General features: G+C 40.9%; 1 protein-coding gene across 2 annotated transcripts; it reads right to left on the bottom strand.

Moving 5' to 3' along the window:
* Window positions 1–640: 640 nt before the first annotated feature.
* Window positions 641–21,511, bottom strand: tjp3 (tight junction protein 3). Of its 2 annotated transcripts, none has more exons than XM_058074271.2 (30): window positions 21,325–21,511; window positions 14,484–14,540; window positions 14,041–14,165; window positions 13,852–13,954; window positions 12,875–13,169; window positions 12,164–12,267; window positions 11,911–12,100; window positions 11,756–11,831; window positions 11,092–11,189; window positions 10,929–11,019; window positions 10,686–10,862; window positions 10,492–10,598; window positions 9,935–10,019; window positions 9,220–9,302; window positions 7,931–8,027; window positions 7,435–7,529; window positions 7,285–7,357; window positions 6,957–7,030; window positions 6,803–6,878; window positions 6,562–6,718; window positions 5,732–5,840; window positions 5,440–5,659; window positions 4,993–5,198; window positions 4,807–4,902; window positions 4,647–4,726; window positions 4,375–4,585; window positions 4,198–4,298; window positions 1,623–2,195; window positions 942–1,000; window positions 641–853 (listed from the first exon to the last, which is right to left on the bottom strand). In XM_058074271.2, the coding sequence occupies exons 2-30, from the start codon at window positions 14,529–14,531 to the stop codon at window positions 727–729; spliced, it is 3,936 nt and encodes a 1,311-aa protein (XP_057930254.2). In that variant the 5' UTR covers window positions 14,532–14,540; window positions 21,325–21,511; the 3' UTR covers window positions 641–726. The 2 variants fall into 2 exon arrangements, with proteins under 2 accessions (XP_057930254.2, XP_057930253.2); XM_058074270.2 differs by lacking the exon at window positions 21,325–21,511 and adding an exon at window positions 16,450–16,655.
* Window positions 21,512–25,109: the final 3,598 nt, after the last annotated feature.

The following is a 25,109-nucleotide window of genomic DNA, read 5'->3' as shown; positions in this document are numbered from 1 at the left end:
ATACTTTCAAGTTCCTCGGTGAAAAACAATTTCAATATTTATATATTTAATGTTGGCACATTTTCAACACCTGCAATCATTGTTGCATTTATATCATGTTTCTTCACTGATTGGCTGTGGGGAATCATGTGGTTCTACTGCAATATGAAGTTCCAAAATATGCCTCCTAACTTTTTAAAGGACTCTGGCTAGCCAGTGAGTAATATTTGTTTTTCATAAAAAACAATAAGACACAATTCAATGTAAAATAGTATAATCATATAATAGTATAATAATTCTTTAAAAACTCCAGATGTGTTTCAAGATCTCAAGAGCCAAAAAAACAGTATTATTTGTGCTGGGTTTTTTTTGCTTCTAAACATTTGATTTTATGCAATTTGCAATTAGTTTAATGCAATATCAGACATATTCCCTTGGCGTATAATATCGCTGAAGATAGATATTTAGTAGTGTTGTGTGTATGAAATGATTGACATTGGGCTCAAAATCGTTACAATATCCATAGACTTTCTTTGAACTATTTTAAATCGTAGTTTAATAAGAAACTGGATGCATTCACAAAGTTGAGGTGAGGGCAACGTTTTGAACAACAAAAAAATAATAATTGAAATAAAGCATTTGTATTAAAAATGTTTACTAGTTTTTGTTGGGAAAAAAAAAAAAAAAGAGTCTCTCGGAGTGTCTTTGTTTGATCATTAGACTCTGATGTCGAACATCTTGAGTTGTCTACAGTTCTGTCGCTGGACCCCATTCAATGTCCTCTGCCTCGTCCTCGTCATCCTCATCGGAACTGTCGCTACCTCCTCGGATTTGCGTGCGCCTGAACTGGACTGCTTGGTGATGATGTGCCAGCCTGCAAAAATGTAAGAGACAGGTGGATGTAAAATGGATGCTAAAACTGAGTACACAAACAAAAGCAGATACGAGCATGTAAGACTTACACAATGAACTGGGGGGGCTTCTTGTCTTCCGCTTGTGTCTGTGGCTCTGTGAGACGGGCCTGTAACAGAAGTTAAATTGCAGGAAAAAGTGTTTGTTATTTACTTATAATGATTGTTTCTTTGGTCTTTTTGTCATATTTACCACATATGACACCATACTGCCAAAACAGTGGCAGACTTGGCAGATCTCATTCGGAGCGTGGATATGACTACCAGTTGATGTATGTTGTTCTAAATTAATTTGACACCATTAGTAGTCAACTTTGACAGGTCATTCGTAGTTGGTCTAACATTTTTTTGCATTTGACTGTATTTGACCTTGATACAAGGTGGAAAAAGTAAAAGTGCATGTCATTTGGTCCTTGTGTCAACATTAAAGGAACTAAAGCCAAATCCATACAGCCCTCATCAGGCTCTTTAAAATGACAATTGTAAATCAATTTTTGACTTGTTACATATGAACTTTGACCATATGAAAGTCATGGCCAGTTGACAACAAAAAGTAATAAGTTGAGTCAAATTGTATGTGTTATGTCGGTTAAGTTTAGAGACAAGTAGGTAAAGTAAGGGTTTCTTTCTTATTTACGTTTGAACAACGCCTCCGCTGGTTGCAGCTGGCAGTGCACTCAGGTTTGCCCTGTCTTACTACTAATTGTCAGGCTTAAAACACAGTTTAAATACCTGCTGTAATTTCTCTTCAATGGCAGCCAGGCTAGCTTGTTGGGGGCTCTCAGGAGGCTCATCCACATACGAGGGCTCACTCAAAGAGTATCTTGTGGATGGATTAGGGGCAATAAAATCCGGGGGACCGTCTGATGGAGTGGTGGGTGCCAGGGCGTCCAGATTGCTGAAGTCAGAGTCTGTAAAACTACGGTGAGAAGGGTAGTCATCCGGATGATTGAGAGGCGGGCTGCTACTCTGTCGGCGGAGTGTTGCAGGCTCGGGCACATGCATCAAAGGCGGGATTTCCCCACCCAGTGAGTAATCGTCGGAGTGAGGCTCGAGGTCCATGTCATCGGGACTGCGGTGGCCCCAGGCAGGCTCAGATGATCGCGCAAGAGCTGCTCCCGATATCCTGGAGCTCCTGGCTGCCTCCTGACCAGGGTAGGCTTCATCCAGGTCCTCATTGTCCGTGTAGACCTCACCATCGGTGAAGGCCTCGCCATCTGTGTCCTCCAAGTCACTTGCAGCACTGAGGTAGTCTGACTGGGTTTGATCCAGAGCGTCCAGATCTTGTTGTCCACCACTTTCCAACTGGACAGGGAGAAAGATTCACATTAGGGTTGGATGTATTACAATATGACGACATAAAACAAAATAAAATAGAAATTCAGAGGAGCCTTTTATAAAAAGCTACAAACCATAAGCCATATAATAAAATACACTTGTGAAATTGTAAATCACATTTATTCATTTATTTATTAACAAACTGCCTCACCTTTCTAATGGGATGTCAGCCTCTGCACACACATGCTATTAAATCTTCAACAAACTGTAATCCCTGTGCTTGTGAAGATGTAGTCACCCATGCAATTCCAACTGCATGTCAAGATATTTTTATGACACTCTTGTTTATGCGGACATAGGGTAAACAAGGCTCTTATTTTGAAGGACGGTCACAGAAGTGTGTTCCGTGTGTGTAGATAATTTAGTTACAGTTAAGACAAGCTACGGAAAAAAAATTAACATGTTTCTCATATTGTTTCACTCACAACGTCGTCATCGAGCACTGTAAAAACCTACCTTACATTAAAGCCGTAACACACAACCTGGTGAAAATATTATCAAGTCCGAGCCGCGCACACACAACCAAGCTAGTCATCAAATCGGCTTGTTTACATTTAGCATTTAGTATATCGGTATAAGTCTTATCATTGGAAGAATCTATACCAATATTCATTCATTCATTCATTCATTCATTCATTCATTCATTTTCTACCGCTTTTTCCTCACGAGGGTCGCGGGGGGTGCATATAAAAAATATTCCCCCACCTTAATTCACAGAGAAGACAAATAAGAGTGAGGCCTCTTTTTACACAACCTGGCATTCATCCAGCTTTGCCAAAACAGTGTGTGCCGTCACACTGAGCGACAGCATCCCACAGTCACACAGTTCAAGGTGTCACAATGTCAATACTTGTTCCACAGCAACAATTGTTAACAACGCCACAGGGCAAGAGAAGTATTTATAGAAGTATTTATACGAGTATTTATAAGAGAAGTCTCATGTCTCATGTCTCATACCTATCGTATCTCTGTTACGGCTCTGAAAGCACCTCACAAAGCGTAAAACGCAGGTTGGACCTTTGTGACCCCCATGTTGTTTATATAGAACAGTAACATGGAAAAAAGAGAGGAACAGCTCTATAGCTGTGCTGCTTATACAGAACAGCAACTAGGAAACACAAGGAAAACTGCCGGGTTAAGTGTTAATGATACACACCACTAAAACTGCAAGTGCAAAGAGGCAGAAAAATTGCTGGGTCAACTACAGTATATACTTCCATTTACTGCTGGTGCCATTATGCACACACAGTAAAAAAATTGTGTGGTCGATTTTGTCCATCATTCCATGTTAGTTCTATTTATACAAAAAAAGAAAAGCTGGAAAAGGCCAAAACGGCCTTTTGTGTCACAGTCAGCTTGCCTTAGTGCAGTTTGGAGTGACAAACCCTAATCATGCTTGTTTCCACTGTGGAGTTTTTAAATACCATTCCCAGCAATAAAAAAAGTTAATGTGGAGTTATTATTGTCACGGCCTGACATCTTATTTTGTTCATGCATTCATTTTCTACCGCTTATCCTCCCGAGTGTCGCGGGGGTGCTGGAGCCTATTCCAGCTATCTTTGGGCGAGAGGCAGGGTACATCCCGGACTGGTCGCCAGCCAATCACAGGGCACATATAGACAAACAACCATTCACACTCACATTCATACCTATGGACAATTTGGAGTCGCCAATTAACCTAGCATGTTTTTGGAATGTGGGAGGAAACCCGAGTTCCTGGAGAAAACCCACACATGCACATGGAGAACATGCAAACTCCACACAGAGATGGCCAAGGGTGGGATTGAACTCCGATCTCCTGACTGTGTGGCCTTCATGCTAATCACTCATCCACCAAACTATCTTTGTGATTGACCGGTAGCTCACAATCGACACAAATGGCACCCCTGCTGTTGGCCATGTAGAAATGTGACACCAGAATGGTACTCTTTACTTCTGAAACTAGAAACTACAAAAAGGTGCAAAATACCGTGACTTCAGAGACCCAGACTGGTTTGGACTGCTGGTGGCGGATCTTGTCTTTTAGAACCTGGTACCAAACATTGGAGCCGGGCTGCAGATCAACACGTGCTGGGGAGATATATACAGCAGAATTATTGTCATTGTACAAACAGTACACATGACATGCAGACATGTGATGGACTACCTGAGAAAAGATGGCTGCAGTGTTTCCTTAGTTTGAGTGCCTGTGAGTAGAGGCGTCTGGAGCTCTTGTTGGAGTCAGGACTGTACCTCTGCCTCATGGCTTTGACATCTTTGCGGCTGTGGGGGTCCAGGAATATCACCATCGGGTGATACTGGATGTAGTTCAGCCTCTCCACAGCAGTGGGGGTGATGTCCAGCAGAGGGTGCTTATCCTGGCAACAAAAAAGTAAGTGAAATAGCAACATTTCCCTCAATTTCACTTTATTAGCTCACCTTCTCTGCTATCCTCCTCACAGTGTCCAATTTTATAACCGTTGAGCTGCTGTCCCCTCCACCACTGCGAGGAACCATCTCTGACAAAACATAGAAAAAATTTGTTTTCAACTGTGGGTCAAAAATTTTATGTATCCAAATGGGAAAAAAAGAAACCTACCCGCTACTTCATATTCATCAGGCAATTCTCTGGCCAGCTTCTCCATAGCAATATCATTAAGAGGCCCCAGGATGACGATGGGTCGTTTGAAATTAGCTGCAGAGAGTTTACAAACAGTTTAAAAATGAGGTCATATATGTACTTTGTATAAAAGAAGTGAATATGAATTATGTAGTGAGTGAGCACCTTCTCTAAGCAGGACTCTCTCATAGGCAGGGAATTTGCCTTGAATGGTGAGCTGCAGGAGGTCGTCGCGAGAGCGCCGCACGTTCTTCTCATTCTTTTTGTTCCCTCTGAGGCCCCGTAGTTTCCAGAACTCAGCCCTGGGTCCTGACACCTGCCGCTCCCCACTTGCCCTCTGAGCCTGCTCTTGGCTGGCCAGAGCCTCGGCCCTGCAGGATGAAGAATGCCAGGAAGAGAATCAGCAGGGTTCGAAATATGTTGAAAAAAACCACATGGCATTTCTCTCTTATACCTCTTATTGGTATTCTCTTACTCAGTGGTTTGTACAGATAAATTGATATTACAGTTTTTAAGTAGTATATCAAATGTGTGTGCATTTATTCCACCTTTGTCTTTAACACAGAACCTGGAAAATATACCAAAAATACACCTGTATACCATATACTGTACCTGTTCTGGTTAGGGATAGTGCCTTTGTCCAGCTCATGCAGGTCATTCCCCATGCGTATGGCCAGCCAGTTACCCAGCTTCCCACGATGCATGGTGTCCACGACCCGGAACACTTCTCCTCGTGTGAAGTTGAGCCCGATGGGGTGATCAGTCTCGTGGTCAAAGTGTGTGCGGATGTAGAAGTTGTCCCCCAGGTTGGACTTGATGATCTTCTTATAAACTAGAAAAGAGGAGACAGATTATTAAAATGCTTGGACGTTGATTGGACCTGTCGTGCTTCTACCATACTCACTGTCCATCTTGTTCTGAGTGCGGATGTCCACTTTCTCTCCTCTCTTGATGTTCAGAAGGAAATTGGCGGCTTCCTCTCGAGTGTAATGGCCAAACTCTGTGTTATTGACCTGTGACAAATACGAGACAATGTTCATGGTGCAACAGGGAAGTTTAGATTTTAGAATTTAGATTTAGACTTTGTGTGCTTTCAAACGAAGGTTTGTGATGGTGTTCATTAATTTCTGGTGAAAAAAAGTGAAATTTGAAGCCAAGGAGGGATAGCACCTTTAATTTCTGTTCTCAACTCAGCAACTAAAAATCTATAAAATCCTGTGTTGCTTGCACAGTTTGGCTTGTACTTCTGTATAAGTGACAAGATCAATTAAGGCCATTCTGAAAGGCCATTCTGGTTTCATGCAGTATTCTGGCCACTAGGTGTCAGTAATGTTACAATGATGAGACATTCCATGAAGTCTGCCATGATGGAGTAAAAAAAAAGTTGAAAAACAAGTTTAGAATAAATAAGTTGGAGGCTAACTAGTCAGCTTAGCAGCATGCACCGTTTAAGACGGCAGTCATCTCTCGTATCCCTGCAGTGATCGTGTAGCCTGCGCTGGAGTTGAACAATGTGTTGTAAATAAAGATTAAAAGGAGAGTAAACATGATTATAGGGTTTTATTTCATGTCTATGGTAAAAATCATATTTACAATTTCATCAACAGGTGTTCTATGTTCTAACTATGAAAATATTCCATTTATTATTGTTGAATCTTACTTTGTGGAAATTCACTAATTGTGGTTGGGTTCGGAACCAATTAACTGTGGTAAACAAGCAGCGGCGGGCCTCACCTTCAATATCTGGTCTCCCTCTTTCATACCCTGCTCATAGGCGGAGCTGTTGGGCTGCACTCCTCCAACAAAGATGCCCACATCATTGCCACCCACCAACCTCAGGCCCACGCTGCCTTCCTTGACAAAGGACACAGTTTGCAAGTCGGAACTGTACCTGAGGAATGTAAAAAAGAACAGTTTTAACACAGCCTGCCGTGCAGAACGCTGCTGCTGGGTTGTGAAGAAAAGAAGGGCTCACCCTGGGTTGGATGTTGGGTATGAATCTGGAGGTAAGGAGTAGATTGGCTCTTCAGCAGGCTTGGCTGGAGCGGTGTCTGATGATGTTAATAATAAAAGCTGGTTAAAAGAGTTGCCAGTTCTTCAGGTTAAAAAATGTTCGAAGCTGCTTTTACAGTGGACTGGTAGATTGTTCTTCACGGAGATTCCAGACCTCACGGTACCACTTTTGTTTGCCGCATTTGGAGCACTGTTAGATATAAAAAAAAAAAATGTTACAGTGGAACCTTTAAAGTCAACTTCAACCACAACCTAAATTCCACTGATGGCATGGGAGGAAAATGTGATGATAACCATGCAGCTACAAATTACTCAGAAATAGAACTCACCACAGGCTTCTCAGTACAATGCGAACAATACCATTATTCACATCAGTCACATTACAAATTAACATTAGCAAGCGGATGCCAACGTCAGTGGATGTAATATATACCATTACCGTACCTACGTCGCTCATCCCCAAGGTCCGAGCTCCCCGACCTCCGGAGGTCAAACAGCTGGTCTGACTCAGAGGAATCTGAATGGCAAAGAAAGATGACAAAGATGCTTTAATGACTGTAATGACAATGTGACACTAAAAACCAGTGAACTGACCATCGGGGGGAGGCGGTGGTTGGACTGGCAATGAGATTCGGCGAGGGGGCTCCGGATTCACACGAACCGAAGACGGCTTGATCTCGGGAAGGACTCTGGGAGCAGCATCAGGGAAAAAAACGATTTTATTCTGCTGGACACTTGGAAATTCTACACTTCAGCCCTAGACAAGTAATGTAGTAAAGGGAATCCTCTGACTAGAAGTAGGATATCATTTTTTATTGCAATTGCAGTATCTTCAAAAATAAATTTCCAAACATGGGTTTTAAAAAAAGAGGGGTTTTCTTCTATTTGTGTCAAGGGGAAGTGACGTCTGGATAATTTTATCCACTGTATGTAGTGAAAAAACAAGCTCCACACAGGGATATATTACAATGCAGAAGTGTGTTACACCAATAATGATGGTTCCTGTCTGGCAATGCCAAAAAGCAATAACTAGGAAGATAATATTTGTCTTATTCTGTATGGTCTTGTAGTTATTTTGATAAATTCCCACCTGTATCTGTTTTTGGCCCTGCCGGAGTTCTCACTGTCTGTTGAGTCCCTGCGAGGGGCAGACGTGTAACTGGCCTCTGATTCAGATTCTGACGGAGCTGTAAAGAATCAAATATTCGCATTTATGAAGAAGTGTCAATTTGCATTTACAGAAATGTTATAATGCATTCATTTACACTACAATACAAATACTGATTTTTGCTCTAATATTGATTTGCTAATACTGATTTGCACATATAAAAACGAGTTCCATCATGTGCTTAAAGCTGGTCTGTTAACAGAGTGCAGTGAGGGTTGCATCAGTCAAATCAGCAAAACAGCACTAGCAAAATATATGCAGATGATCCGAGCAAGCAAAATACTGGGTGTGGTGGATGCAAATGTAATCATTTAGCAGCTGAAATGTGACTGATCAACCCTGAAATTCTTTGTGGTCTCTATTTTTGCATCTATATTTAGCATGTTTGAAAGGCAGGCGATTGGCGACTCCAAATTGTCCATAGGTATGAATGTGAGTGTGAATGGTTGTTTGTCTATATGTGCCCTGTGATTGGCTGGTGACCAGTCCAGGGTGTACCCCGCCTCTCACCCGAAGACAGCTGGGATAGGCTCTAGCACCCCCCGCGACCCTCGTTAGGAGAAGCGTTAGAAAATGAGTCAGTGAATGAATGAATGAATGAAAGGCAGGCGCAAATTGGGAGCATCACGCACAAATGGCTGGGGATCACCTTCAGCGCTCCCACTAATAGTCCATTTTTTTAGTTTGGTTATGCAAGTTAGTGCTTAGTAGATCAGCTTATAAATAAATGTTCCTATAGTAAATATCACTTTATACATCTATAATTGCATAGTAAGGAGTGAGGAAATGCTGATGATGCGTTTCCAAATGATTTTCCTCATGTGGATAAGTGGAGGCAAGCTACTACCAGAAGTGTGTCCTGAAGCTTCACATAGTTTCAAAGGTTTTGTGAGATCTCCCAAAAGTTATTGCGATCTCTCTCAAAAGTTGATCTTGCAATTTATTTTTTTTAACCCACCAAAATGATCTTAAGTAAGCACGGAAAAATTGAAATTAATCAAATGATAGCAAAATGCACAATCTGGATCAGATCCAGATGCAACGCTGTTTTACTTGGCAGCTACTGACTCAGTATAAACACATTTTTTTTCCTGATAATATATTTAAAATTTCTTTTTCAATTTGGATCAATTTTTGCTAACAATGTGTGTGAATTGTGTGTGTAACAAAATGTGACTTGAAAATAGTGCAAAAATAAATGAAAGACTCACCTCTGTGTGACGCAGTGAGAGCAGGGATGCCGGAGGCGCTCTGTCGCCTTGGCTTGGGCTGTGAGGAAACATCTGGCAAAACTCTGGAAGAGAAGAGAGGGAGGTGGGAGTGAGGGAAGAGGAAAACAAATCTCAGTAATGTTTGGAGAGGGTGGGGGTGTGGCTAATATGATGATTATTAATGAGGGAATGTTGAATATTCACCTTTTGCGTCACTGGGGGGAGCTCTCTCTCTGACCTTTAACTGCTTTGTGTCCAGTATTGATCAATTCAATGTATATATATATATATATATATTTGTTTGTTTAGTTTAAAAGCTGTATTAATATGCAGTTTTCCAATGTGTCCTCTGTTTAATCAGCACTTAGCCACATATGAGAGGGACATGTTCAGTGAAAGTCACTTTTATTTCATTGTTTAAACACATAAAAGTGGTACAGTCCAAAACACAAATCAAAAAGCTACAAACTGATTTTACGCACACACCCAGACACACACACACACGCATAAAAAAATGTAAAAACAATAGTAATGGAAGAACATAAAATGTAACTTTGGGGTAACTTAAAAAAAAAGAGGAAACAAAAGTATAATAGATAAATGTAATGTTAAGCCTTGTGCACAGTCTGGTCATTGTCCCAGTTGGGTGGGTGGGGGGGGGGTACAGATTGGGGAGGGGGTGGAGGACGCTTTTGGAGGGGGCCTTCATCTGTACCTGTATCTGCTGTGAGAATCCTGGCTGTAGGTGGTGCTCTGCCTCCGGGGAGGCGCCGAGCTGCCATCTGACTCTGACTCGGAGTCTGAGAAGAAAGAATATGATGGTTGGCTGTAGAATTTCTGTTATCAGTTTGAATTTACATTGAATGCCCTTTTATGAAGCTCATGCAAATACGGTTAAAACATGAACTCACAAATTCATGTTAACGCACAGTTATGTTGCACTGGTTTTATGTTGCACCCTTATGTTCCCACTCCCATCTGACATTGCTGCTCGTTGCCTGCATTGTTCCGTATTGAAATAAATAACTTCAGTAATTACCTAAATGAAATTATGATTCTATATAAAATGAAGAAAACAATAATTTGGCTATAATTACAGCATATTGATGCATGACAATAATTCTATTTACAATATTAGCGTTTAAAATTATGAATATATTTATATATTTGCATGAGTTCTCCAAAACAATGCTATATTGGTGTTTGATCAGCAGTAAACAATTAGATTAGAAAGATTAGTTAGATTGTTGTTATGATTATTATGTTATATACCTGGGCGTGGGACTCTCAGGGGAGAGTTGACCCTCCTTGGTGGTTCCTGGCGTACCAGGATAGGGGAATCTCTCAGGCTAGGCAGATCAGCAGGAAGAACTAAAGGGCTGACGAATGAGAAGGAAGAAGATGCTGATGGATTATCAAGAAAGACATCATCCGGATCACTCACTGATTTGAGACTCAAAGCTTACTTGTATCGGTCTAATCGAGGGCTGTCTCTGTGCGGTGGGGGTGAGGCGCTGCGGTCAGAGTCTGACTCTGACACAGGCCTACGGGGTCGTGAGGAGGATGAGGAAGGTCTAGGTGACGTCCAGTTGTGGGAGGAAGAAGATCTCGTGTTGGGCAGGGTGGACAGTCCAGACAAGCTCCTTCAGAAAAAAAAGGGTAAGTATACAAACAAACAGAGTCCAAACAGAGTTCATTTGTGTACTGACTTGTATTTGGTAGAGTGGTCCCTCATGTCCAAACTGTCCATCCTCATAGGAGGCGGTGAAGCGCTACGGTCGGACTCTGATTCATACGCAGCTGACAGAAAGAACATTCAAAGGTTCTCAAAAACATCACAGTCAAGTCATAGTCTCTGTTTGCAAGACTGACCTCTGCGAGGTGCGTAGCCTCTTGGAGGTCGAGTCAAAGTGGAGCGCACTGGAGAAGACTCCCTGGACTTGTGGACCAGAGGAATGTCTGCTCTGGTTCTAGTGTCAAACAGAGAGAGGGAGTAGGAAAGCTCAGCTGCCACTATATAATAATAAACCAAAATCAAATAAATCTACTAACTCTTTGATGATGCCCCTAAGGAAGCCACTGGTGCCTAGTGGCGTTTTTAGGTATTGTTAGAATTTGTGTTGTGTAAAATAAGTGTATTTACATTAGCATCTACATGGCAGAATTATCTTGTGTGTACACACACTACATACACAGTGACAAACTCCTGGTTTGTGCTCAAATCAGCAAATTAAATATGTAATTTTTTGTGCCTCTGAAATATAGCGATGCTCCAGTATAAACTATATGAAATATTTTGATTATATTGCTTAAAATATGTCTTATTTTCCTATAGTGTAATTATGTTCACAGTGACTTTTAAGTACAGTACTGTATGAGGCCACAACTAATGTTTTGATGGACCAGTATATTTCGGTGTGGTTCGCAATAAAATCATTTATACATAAAAATATGTTTTAAAAAAAATTGCGGCCAGAAAGGTTCAAATCTGTACAACGCCCAGATGGAGGAAATACATAGCTTCTAAAATGTCTACCTGTGCGTTCGTTTCTCTCTGGTAGGATGACGAGATGTTCTATGAGAAGGTGAACGATCATCCAGGTCTGAAATGTCTAATGGCAGCATAAAAAAACATAAAATTAGTGAAGTGTCTTCACATACATGTCGGTGATATCCCTGTGTCTTCCTCACCCTCCATCTCTGAGCTGCTGTTTCTACGCCGGTCCTCCTCACTATTGGGGGCACTGTCCTCCACCTCAGGGATGCTGACCAGGAACTTGCGGTTGTCTCGGAGGACCGTCATGGTCAGCTTGCCTCGGCTCTTCTCCACCAAGTGCTTTGTCTCCAGCAGAGACAGATTCTCTGTGGTCATGCCATTGATCTGATTGGAGGAAGAGGAGCCGTTAAAACAGTGGAGTTTGCTTTCGGAGGATTAATTTTCTACCTTCAGAATAAGGTCTCCCTCCTGCAGTGTGCCTTCTTTTGCAGCCAGGCCGGTTTCAGTCATGTGCTTGATAAAGATCTGACTGCCCAGCTTCAATCCATACTCTGCAAAATAAGCAGGACAAACAAATGTCATTCAAATATTGAGTCCACTTTCTACCAAAAGCCAATAGTATTGGATAAGTGCAGCAGCAATTTCTGTTTTGTTTCAAAATTGAGAAATCCATCAAAACAACCAATCCTCATACTGCACTCAGCTGCTTTCTTAAATCACAATAAGTTAAATTACTTTTCGCCAAAAGCAGTTAATCCTGTATATGCTCATTGAGCTTAAGTCTTGTGATATCACACATGATGGTTTGAACTCTTGACTTGCCTTTTGAGGCACATTTTGCCAGAATATTTTGGTTGAATCCCTTGGTCTGGTTGCACAACTTTAAGGTTATACTATGTTTGTAATCTCTCGGAATGTTCTGAAATCCTCTTTCTATTCCTGTGTCATGTACAGTAAAAGCAATTCCAATTCCACAAAATTGACCAAATACTTAACAAACCAATTAGCATTTATGGCATTGGCACAATACCAAATGAGGGGAGCGAAAAACACAGCAGTGTGTTGATTGGTCAACAAAATCATCACTTCTATGCCGTACCACATAGAGCTCCAAACTGAACTGTACGACTTGATGTATACGTGTTCCCTGCTTCTCACCGTCTGTGATTTTCTTTTTAACCAGAGTGGTCCTGAGGGGTTTGTCGACCACGTCATGGTGCGGCAGCCTCTTATACCCTGATGACATTAAGGGCACGGCGCCGCCATAGCCGTTGCGATCAGGGGAGGAGCTGCGTGCCCGAGCACGGTAGCGACTGGCGTCTCGGTTGTCGCTACCGTCAGAGTAGCGCCGTGTCCTCCTCGGAGGCTCTGGGTCCAACAGATTGGAGTGGGAGGCAGCCCGGGTTGGCCTGGATGTCGCGGGGATGTGGATCTTGCGTGGACGTTTTACTGTCTGGAGAGATACAAGATGACAAGGAACAGAGATTTTGGTTTTACCATATATTGATTCATTTCACAATGGAAACAATGACCACTATCTCATGATTTGTTCAATTGTTAAAAACAATTATTGTTACTGATACAAAGAGAAGAGTGTCAAATATATTGCAAACAGATGCTAAATTATATTAAAACATTTACATGAGATGCTACCAGCACCAAATGCACTGCGAATATATGCAAAAACAGAGCTAACAGGGGCAACACTTGTATTAGAATTGCTACCAGTCCCAAATCCATCCGTAATAGAAGCTAACACAAAGCTCACGGGAGAAACATCAAGATGCTAACAGCAACAAACACACTTCATATGGATGCTAACATACACTTAAGAGCTTAAGAGAGGCAAAATATGTAAAAAATATATATATGAGATGCAGCTCTAAAATAAAAACAGCTCTAAATATAACACAACTAAGAGGGGTAAAAATGATTTAAAACACTTCTATCAAATATAAAGGTCGATACTTACATGCCAGAAAGGGTAAAGGAAAAGGGACCCACTGATTGGCTGATTTTAGATAGTGATCCAGTTTATGTTAAACCACAAGCCAATTGGTTTAGAGATGAGGTTTGGCACTACAACTCAGAGATGTTTTAAGCACAATCACATTGGTTTCTTCGACTGTACTCACAATGTTAGCCGTCTTGTCTAGTGCCTTGAGGGTCTGAATGGTGTAGTTGGAATGGACGTTCTCCATTGAGATCCCATTGACCATGACAATCTGATCTTTGTTGCTGCAAGATATAAATGAAAAATGCATGTAAGCTCCCATTCTCCTCGTGTACTGATTGACTAAAAAAATCAGCGGTTGCCAACTTACAACAGGCGGCCCATGGCCGGTCCATTGGGCAGCACGTCGGACACAATTACAGCTGTATCGCCGCTGTCCGGATGAGGTTTGTCCTTGCCTCCTGATAAGGCAAAGCCAAAGCCCAATTTGGGATCCTGCCAACACAAAGCAAATAGGTTAAATATTAGCGGGAAAACATGAGGGAAGGAAACATGCAGTAAAGCATGCAAGTAGAGTTGGATGAGGGTGACAGAGGAAGCGCATTCCAGTCAAGCTCGGTATGTGGTGTGATAACGATGTGTCGACTGGCGCAGCAGGGTGTGCCGCTTTGAATTCCTGGTAGGTGTTAGGCCCGAGTCTTGCAAAAAACTATCACAAAAAGACACCCAAACATATGCCTTGCTGCTCCTGTATTTAACACGATACCAAGATCCTGTCAGATGCATCATTTCAACTTTAAAGAAGGAACTTACTTTGTTTAGTGTTATTGTATGCTGCTCCCATATTGTTAACTCCTCCATGCCTGGCTTCTGCAATAAAATAAAAACACACACAAATGACTAAGGAATGAGTAAAAGCAACATTTAGTGCGGAAGGCTACACAATAATGTCGTACTAGCGAAAGAAGCTGGAAGAGTGTGTACAAGTCAACCTGAATACAGCTAGTGCTCACCTGTGTCAATCCGGATTGACTGGTATGGAGGAGGGGCTACCTGGTGTGTGTTTGTGTGTGTGTGTGTGTGTATATATACGAGTAGGTGAACAGACGGCATGAAACACCTAGTGCTCCAGGGTCTACACATAGACAAACAATACAAAGACTCTTACGCTCTACTAGTGACAAAAGCAGGGCTTTTTCTACACAAATACCTGCTAGCTGTGACACTGCAAGGACTAAGACTTATGATCAAACATCAAATGTTTTCTAATCCACAACCCCACATTTGGGTGTTATTGTGGGTCCCATAGTGGCTCGGTGAAATCATTTACTCAACTTCAGAGAGTACCAGCAATTTATTTATTCCTTTTTACACTACATGTAAAGGGAGTCATTTTTCCATGTCGGTGATGTTCGTACAGAATGCAGCGAATTTTCCCCCTCAGAGGCGGATGGTTGCCTATTTTTAAGGGGATTCTGGGACTGTGACACCAGCCCCTTTGATTAGCCTAGATGGTGTAAAATGCACCAACAGGGAATTAGGGGCTTAAAGTAGGCCCCCAGATATGCTGGTTTTGAAGGAATCATCAGAGGTGTAACACAGGAGGAAAGGCGCGCGTGTTTAAGAAAATTCTGCAATGAAGAGACTGCGACTGTGACGACATACACTTCTCCCGCCCTCTTGTGTTGAAAGGCATTGCTGCTGTAATTTTGATCTGATGCTGTGAACGCACACACAAACATGGTTGGGTTCTGTGTGATTGACATACGCAAAGAAATGCTCAACTGTTACGTCACTGATTTTGCAGCATCTGTGTCAGAGCGTACTCCCTTCTTTGGCCCTGTTCTTTTAAAAAGCTATTGTTGCCCTCTGACAAGTATTTAATACGTCAAACCAGACTGTCAGGCACCTCATTATCTGACTAGAGGATGCTATGTCACTGCATGAAAATATAAATATCCAATTTTGTTGGGGTCTGTGTAAAAGGCACAGGTTTTTAAATGCTGATCTACTCTGACTGTCAGGAGAACACATGTCAAATTCCAGAAGGAACGAGTAAATCCAGCTTCTCGAGTTGGATACATCGAAACTGAAGCTGGAAGTTAACTGATGTACGATAACGACGGCACTGACAAATGACAGTTATTGCAAGGATGCAAAATGTGAATATTTGGGGAGTAGACGTCCAAAAAACACCACTAAGTGGGTTGGGAGATGTTAGCTCAGAGTTAGTGAGCCGAGTAAACAGTAGGCTGTGCCCCTGGTTTAGTTAATGATAAACCTAAGCATGCATAAAAATAGCCTAACTGCCTAAACAGAAACAAATGTGTTTTTCAATATTTTGGTCCAAACAAGTAGATTGTACTCGTTTTCACTTGAGTCCTGTTTTGTTAAAAAAATACACTATTCCTGGATGCTGCTTTAAAAAAATAAAGCAACCTGATCAACCTGTTGTATAACAATTTTTATAATTCTCAGGGTAATAAAGACTAACCTACAAAATGTAAGTAAGTTGCAATAACAACCAAGAAGATGTGCCTAAATAGGGGAATAAAAGATAACACAGGTATGCCCTCATTTCCTAAGACCAGACTGAGATTTCGAAACACTTTACATTGTTTATTTGGGTCAGATGCTTACACTAGAGACAAAATTAGTAAAATCAGATTTTTCAAGAACAACTTCTGTGAGAAAGCACAGTATGTACGAAAACCTTGGTACACATTTCAGTTGTCAGCGTCTTTACAGGTCATTTCAGGCAGCATTTTATTGCACTCACCACTTGGTCTTTGAACCGTACTTCCATTTCCCACAGGGATCTCCAAACCGAACAATGACACTAACAACAACGCACAAGCAGCTGATCATATTCCAAGCATTTGGAAACAAAACAATCGCACTGGTGGGTACTCATCCGGCTCCATCTGCTGTCTGCATGACTGTTAGAAAAATGATATCCCAGGAGGAAAAAAGATCCGTAATATGACCAGTAGTGGCGTTCCTCACCCAGGCGGGAGGACTCACCTGGGTGGTGCTCCTCCCTCCTGCATGTGCACTTCGCCCACTCATGCAGTGAATATTTAAACGGCTGTAATGGCCACCCTGATAAAGTATATATGTCCATTTATATGGTACACTGTATGACTTAACATCGTTTCCACTAGGGTTGGGCGACATGGACCTCAGCAACTATCACATTATTTTTTAGATGTATCACAATATGATGATATAATTACATTCAGCGTAGTCTTGTATAAAAGGCTACAAACCTAAACCTATATAATCAAATCAAAAGTAAGCTTGCCACTGTGTAAAGAGTGTCAAAGCAAGATAGTCTAGTCCAGTTGTTGAAGGAAGCTGCTTTCACAACATTAGCTCCATTGTCAGTCGTTCTTCTCACGCAAGTCCCATTCCTGGAGAAACTCATTCAACTCACTTGCAATGTTTCTAGCCCTGTCTTCTACCAGTCTGGAGACAAAGTCCAGTCACAGGGTACAGTATGTAGTGGGATCTGAGTGGTTCAGCTACTCCACATGTCTGCACTACATCCAAATCATTTCCATATTACAGTTACCTCCACGTTTACCAACAATTTCTTTGTCTATAGTCTCCGCTTCAGCAACTCATGTTTTCTTTTTTTAGGGTGTTCCATTGTTTGCTTTGCCTCTCTCCACCATCACTTGACCATGCCAGCGTTAATACAATGTGTCGTGGCACACAGTCGCAAGAAAAGCTCATCAACTCGGCTTTTTCCATTTAGCATTTTTACGAATATACATAATTTTCTTATCAATGAAAGGATTTATACCAGTATACTGGTATATAAAAATGACTGCCCAAACTAATTATTTTTTAACCCAATTTCCAAGGGCCATTAGAGTGGGGTTCTAATGCAAAAATAATTACTTGTGTTGTCATTTCAAGGCTGCAAAGGCTCAAAAAGTAATTTGAAGTAAATGGGATTTAGCTACTAGAGTGCAAGAAACACCTGGACAGACTCAACACACTCCAACAGCACAGATAGTGTAGTAGTTCAAAATCAATCCATCAAGGTTATAACATGTTGATAAAGTTAGCTTACCTATTTAAACTATTTTATGTTTTGCCACTGCTGGAGGACAGATATACATACCAGTCACATTTGAAACACTATATGATAATGTTTACTTATCTGTGCTGTACAGACTGAACTCGAAACCAAGTAATAAAACAAAATGCATTCCTGGAAAGCAGGGAAGCATACAAGCGTATACAAAGGTCAAAATGGCCTGATTTTACCAGATGTATTGCACCAATACTGGCTGAGTGGACTGGAAGCTGTGCTGCTCCAGCAGGACCAGAGAGGATTTTTTTCATGCAAATTAAAATATGGGAACCTATTAACAGGGTCTACAGATTTCAACAAGTCATATTGAAGACTTTTTAAAGACCCTAATACAATTTAAGACTTATTTCACATCCATACAGGGACAAAAAGTGTAAAGTGTTTGCTGCTGGCATTGTAAATATTTGTACAAGTGTAACACGTGCAAGCAAATAGACAAAACATCAGATATTAATATCATATGATTTATCTCCAACAAAATCCTGTGTGCCCTCATCTTTCAGTCAAAAAAAAAGCATCAAACCAAATCTCATCCAAATTTATACACAACACTTTTTTAACATGCAAACTCTGTTCTGGTGACAAAGCAGATCACTACTTAAAAATACCAATAGCACCAACTTACCGGCACCACGAGAAGTGGTGGTGGAGGCTCGGGTGGCACAGAACCAAAGTGCTTCATTAGTTTGAGTCGTTGGTTTGCATTCATGATGACCAAACACCTTCCGTCTCAAGTGGATCTGACAAATTCCCGAGGTGATCTGTACAGGACACCTTGTTGTCTTACACAAGCAGTAAGACGCTGCAACGTAAATACTCAAACTCTCAAACTTCTGCATGGATCATTCTAAGGTCAGTTATTCCCCTCATGAAGTCGGCCTGCTCAAAGTCTCAGTGGTATGCAAGCTTCTTGGTCCACTGTGAGACTTTCCCACAAGACTGGTTTCAGTCCACTGGGCACTATGGTTACGGCGAGGGGAATGAGAGCACTGGGCTGTTAATAATTGAAAAGGGCTGTTTGCTGGATGACTATAGGCTTCCTGGGTGCCTTCACAGCTCAGCCAAAGGACAAGAGGTGGCTTGTCTCTTCTTATCTTTTCTTCCATGTGTAACAAACAGATGACATAATACATGGCTGAGCCTTCATTACTTACACAGAACAAGAAACTACCGTACTGCTGTTACTAAAACAAACACTCTCCTTTAGTCAAGCTATTACTCAATTCTTTACTACTTCAACAGTGTAAAGCCACTCCCAATTCTCCTCACAACTTCTTGAGGTTGAGTGTTGAGGTTAACCTGAATGGCCTAGAGGTACATTGGCGCAGAGTGTTCTCATCTATTGTATCTTCCTGACTATCCAACTCGGTATCGGTAAGATGCTATGCTCTGCGGTTGGGATGGGCATCTTCTCAAGGGACAATACCACAGAAAGAAATGTAGATATATGTTAGCTTATTCAGACTACAGCTTGTGTAGTTTATGGCTATGGTTCACATAGCAATTGATCAACAGCGCCTTGGCTTCAAATAGGATATCCTCAGAGGGAAGTGGCTACTGAGTTTGGAATATCAAGAGGTTACAACAGAGATACAAACAGAGTGGATGAGTCGCATCACAAGGCATAGAAGTTGATGTCTTTTGGCCACTGCATTGTAAAAAGTGCCCTGCAGAACCGGATAATGAAGGCAACTCAATTCCGAGCACATTTAGAGGATGTGAGACCCACTCAAGTGTCACGTCAGACCCTTAAAAACTGTTTAAGTCAGTGTGGTGTACGTGCTAGACCAGTGCTCAGCAACCGCTGGGCAGAGCTGCATGTTCGTTGCAGCTCCCACAGCGAGCTCTGTGATCCGAGGCAGAGGAAATGTTTCGTTTGTGACATATCCAACTCACTGCAAGTCCATGAATGAATGTACACTGCCTTCTGACTGCTGACTGGATGAGCAAGGGAAGGGGTGCCAGTGTGTTCAGTCAGTAAGACATGAAGGTATCTTAAACCGTGAATATGGTTCATTTTGAATGGACATATTCCTTTGCTTTCACTGCCAATGATGCTGGCTTATCCACCCACATGCTTGATATGTGGCAAGAATATAACAATAGTGAAACAGTGCAACATTTTCAAAACTAGAACTCAGCCTTTTCTGATAAGTACACAACTGCAGATTGGCGTACGGGACAGATTTTGGAACTACCATAGAATGTTGAGCAGAGCAAACATACTTTTAAGAAGCGGATGAAGGCTCCAAACTCAACTACTGTACAGCTGCTAGCCACGTGACTGCACTGTTCACAGATGGAGAATCCACGAAAGACTCCATTCATAAAAATATCACAGCCTCTATTCTCCAAATAAAAATATATATATCAGGAACAGGACCAATGGAATGGCAGCAAACATCATGAATTCAGTGAACGTATATAGAATTGCCCATGATGAGTCAAGCAACGTAAACAGCACTGATATGCAGATGCATAAAATCTGATGGGCTTTTTTATGTTAAAGTTGGCTACATTGACATCTTTTACACAAATACGGGAATGACTCAAAAAAGCCCAGTGTATAAAGGGGACCTCTTATGATTTTTACACTTTTCTGACCTATACATGTTGTTAGAATGTTGTTTTATTGTGTTCAATGCCAAGGTTTTAGAGCCGTTTTGTTTTCTCTAACACTGGCTCACTGTGACATCACAGTGAACCTTGTTAGAAGTCACCAGCCTTTCCTTATATGGGTGTCAAGCTGTAAGCCTACACCTGCACTCCGTTGGTTGAATTCTGTTGTAAATACTATAACTTTTAAACGTTTATAAGCTGTGTTAATGTTAACCATAGCACCATCATAACTCAAATGATTAAAACCAGTAGTCAGTCGTTTGTGGAGCTATTCTGAATAGTTTTCGAGTACAAATCGTTGAGATGTTTACTTCAAGACAGAGGCTGTGATGAACATAGCCTCAGGCCCCCATCCACTGTGCATACGCGTCACTTTCTTTAATTCAAAGTTATAAAAGCCAGCTTTCTATATATACACCAGTAAAGATATGAATAATAGAAGTGAATAGAAATACAAATGCTATAAAAGGAGGACGCAGCTGTTTGTCAAATCGAAACTGTTGTGAAACTCTCTTAAGAGGCAAGCAGAAACTCGCATGTGTGGCAAAACCAGAAAGGTGAGCGAGAAAGGACGAAGACAGTGGACTAACATAACATATGGAGCACTGACAGAACAATAAAATGCCACATCCGCCAACACCCATCAGGTGTCATCAATAATGAATTAGTATTAAAATGATAAAAGCCATCTTCTACGAATGCTACAAGCTAACACTAAGATAATATATGCCTTTTCTTTCGAGCACTTTCGTTACATTTCCCGAGTACCAAAAAGCACCTTACATAATTGATATAATTATAATTGATATATTGTAATAATTGATAAATAAATATATTTTCAAAGTCTTTTAATAACTTGTTTTCACCTTTGTGCTCGATATACAGTACTAGCCGGTACATTAACATATGATATATATAAAGCTAACTTACCTGCTGTAACTCTTCCTGTTTGCGTGCTTTGCTTATCCAACTTTTAGGATAAATGTTCGCTCTAAATCCTTTGGGTCGCTCTCGTCGGTTTTTGTGTAGTTTAAATAAAAATACACTCCCTCGAATGAGATTTCAGAGCGACTGTGGTTTCCTAACTCGGACAGGTAAAGGGGCGTGGTTGTATGCCCCAATGGGCGGGGTTTAAAAGGCGGAAGTAGTCACAAGGCAAATGTTTCATTCAATAAGAAATACCAGCGTAGAATAAGTATTTTCTTTGTTTACATTGTCACATTATCCTAAGGTTATCTAGAAAAATGTGAAGTGGATATATATATATGTGTAAAGTACTACTACTTGATTAAAAACAAGGTATACCGAATATATTAATAGTTTGTGCCACATTACCTCCACTAGAGAGCAGTAGTGTGCCAGTCAAAAGTTTGGAGACACCCTCTCATGCCGCTCAATGACAATGTGTCTCTAAGTGGGACTGTATTTAAATGGAAGAGAAAAGAAACTACCGCCACAATGCTTCACTGACGAGATAGTATGTGTTGGGATCATGAGCATTTCCGTTGTTCTCCATAAGAGGCGAGATTTCAGGTTTACAGCAGCAAAAGTACAACATCTATTGCCATGGGAACTGCTTCCCTTGTATTTATTGATGATGTGACTGCTGACTACAGCAGCGAGATGAATTCTGAAGACAGTTTCAGTACAGGCAGAGCATCACTAGGGATGAAACCCAACATTTGGTGATGTTCCAGACATTCCAGACAACAGGCCGCAATGGACTGCAATGTATTTGTAACCAGGTACTAAAAGGTAGAGGTTTGATTTGTGATTGTCCCGTTGGTTAAAAAGTGAGAGGTACAAATACAAACTCTTGTCATTCCTACACCGTCCACCTTATTTGGATGTAAATACCTTCAAATAAAAACTCATTTCAAATCCGGTGTGGTGATGTTTAGAGGCAAAAAAAGAGAGAATTGGGTCCATGTCCCAATATATATGGACCTGACTGTAAATGTCCATGAAAAGACGACACCAGAGTTCTCGGTTTCAGCAATCTTGAAGTTTTTATTTGTTTACAAAGTTCAGATTGCAGTTCCATATAGTCCTTCCTTTAACGGCTAGAAAACCTTTTTTTGTTTGTTTTTATAAGAATTAGTCAAAAGGCACAAAATTTTACAATATATACATTTGGATCTAAATTATAAATATATATAGAAAACAAAAGCAAAACCCAGAATAAAAGTGCTGAATACAGTTTCACTTTTTTCTTGTTTTTTTTCCCAGAAAAAATAGACTTTGTTTAAAAATACATACAATCAGTAGCATGTTTTTGTGTTATTTTTTTGTTGTTGTTAGCAATAAATTACATGAGTGATTTATAATAATACGCAAACAGTGGAGCAACATGTACGATGGTTACAGTATACAAACCCACCAAAGACCAAAATCACAACACGCCAAAAAAAGCTCCATCATAACTGACGAGGAAGGGCTCTGGGGTGGGGGGGGGGGGGCAGTAACTTATGATTATGCCATTCTTAGTGCAAAAATGATATAAACAAAAAGGATAGAAGACCAATTTATGCAGTCAAAGATAATGTGAAAAATGCTATGAAGCTTGACGGTTTTCACTTGCTCTTATCTTGGAATGTTCTTTTTTCTTTTAAAGAAGATAAGTTACGCAGTGTGACATACATGAGAAAAAGGAAGCATCTAAGTGTGTGAGTGGCTCCAAAACAGAGTTGGGTGAGGTTAATTGCACAATTCCATATAACTAAGATGTTTCTGTTGAAAAAAAAAAAGAAACCAAACTACAAGGTTTGTGCATTTCTACCATCTACAGAAAATGAAACAAGAAACAGGCTTTGATCACTGCCCTAAGAAGGCATAAACACACCCAATCACAACATCAGAGTCTAAAAAAAGCAGGGGTGAGCAACCTGCGGCTCCTAGGCCTGCAGGAAGCATTTGATCTAGTCCGCCATGCAATTTTAAAAACTTCAGAGGAACCGTTTAACACACAGATGCTCATGATAGACAATAACAAACATTTGTTTCATCCTGTTTTGTTATCAATATAGTGTGGTTACCTGTCCCTGGTCTAAAACCTAATTGGACTTAAAGTCACAGCACAGAGTTAAGATGAAATGGTACATACATGTATATTTAGTTGGAGCTCTGTTAATCAGGGGCAATATTTCACCCCCCTTCCCTCCCCTTTGCCAACATTTATTTGTTTCTTTCCTGAGATTGTATTGAATGGTAATGTCAGGGGAACACTTTGGTATCTTTTGAAAATGTATAAATTTGTATGGAGAATTACAAAAAAGGACAATATGGAAATGAGAAATAGAAATAAATCCAGACACTGTACAGCAGAGTACAGAAACAGTGCAAACATATTTGGTGGCAGATTTGAATAGAATTTGTCCCTGACCAAAACATTTTGTACACTACTCTAATATATAATAAGCAGGATAACATCACTAAAATCTAAAATATCCCTTAAATATAAATAACAATATACCTTTAATAACATAACAATGGCTAAAACATGTCTAGGAGATATATATATGTATTTTTTTCTTTTTAAAAAAGGTTGTATGCATCTCAGGAGGACTATGAAGGACAGAAAGATTCACACAGCTTCACCTCGTAAGATATTTGTCTGCTCCGTTAACAAAATGCTCTTTTTTTCTTATTGCTTGAACTTGTCTCCAAACAACTACAGTGAATGGGCACATGGACATCAATCAAATATGGCCTTGACGCCTGTAAAGAAAACCAATAGGTACAATTTAATTAACTGCTGGTTATCATAAATAATTGTCCGTAATTTGTCATTTGACTTGGTGGCTTATTTCAAACCTATTGTGTATGTATTATGATTACACGTATGTTGTTCATGCATGTTGTTGGGCTGTATGGCTTGAGTCGTTTTCTATTATGCAAGGTGGTGGTTATTGACAATGAATTCATTAAATCACACATCGGTGTTGAACGCATTCATATATTAAAAGTATTACAGGTGTGGACTGTGGCTTATTTTGAGTCGTCCCTTTTATTTCTAGTGTAAATAACTGGCGGTAGGTGTTCATTCATTCACTCATTTTCTACCGCTTATCCTCGCAACGGTTGCGGGCATGCTGGAGCCTATCCCAGCTGTCTTCGGGCGAGAGGCGGTGTACACCCCGGACTGGTCGCCAGCCAATCACAGGGCACATATAGACAAACAACCATTCACACTCACATTCATACCTATGGACAATTTGGAGTCACCAATTAACCTAGCATGTTTTTGGAATGTGGGAGGAAACCGGAGTACCCGGAGAAAACCCACGCATGTGCGGAGAGAACGTGCAAACTCCAGAGATGCCCGAGGGTGGAATCAAACTCGGGTCTAGCCACTTGGTGTGCTTACATTAATTATATGACATGGCAGGCGGAACGTGGACTTGTTTAGAATGTTTCTGTTTCTATTATGCAAGGTGGTGGCTATCAGTAATAACTAGCGGGTGCAACAAACAGGTTAATTATATTGGTCTATGTTGTGTGTGTACATAACCATGTCCAGATACTTGTCAAAATGTGTTGGTCTGACCGCAAGAGGGAGTCGTTCCTAACGTGATGACACGCAAAAACAATGCAAGGTTTTCTTTGCAGACGTCAAGATTTACTGACTCACTGTAAATCCTGACTGAGAAGTTCGTATTGGATGGTCAAACCGACACATGCAAAACCCAAAAAACAACACCACCAAAAGCACTTGA

This window comes from Doryrhamphus excisus, linkage group LG4, assembly GCF_037039965.1.
Source record: "Doryrhamphus excisus strain RoL-2023G ecotype Guam linkage group LG4, RoL_Dexc_Guam_v1.1, whole genome shotgun sequence".
Lineage (NCBI taxonomy): Eukaryota > Metazoa > Chordata > Actinopteri > Syngnathiformes > Syngnathidae > Doryrhamphus > Doryrhamphus excisus.
Note: the sequence above shows the minus strand (reverse complement) of the source record. Positions and strands in the feature narration are given on the sequence as shown.

Bases quoted from the DNA above. Each gene is read 5' to 3' on its own strand.
- tjp3 (XM_058074270.2), bottom strand. From the start codon at position 16,476: ATGGAAGTACGGTTCAAAGACCAAGTG. The intron at 7,358-7,434 runs GTCAGTTCACTG...TTTGCCATTCAG, and splicing joins ACCACCGCCTCCCCCCGATG to ATTCCTCTGAGTCAGACCAG. The intron at 4,727-4,806 runs GTAGGTTTCTTT...ATGTTTTGTCAG, and splicing joins TGATGAATATGAAGTAGCGG to AGATGGTTCCTCGCAGTGGT.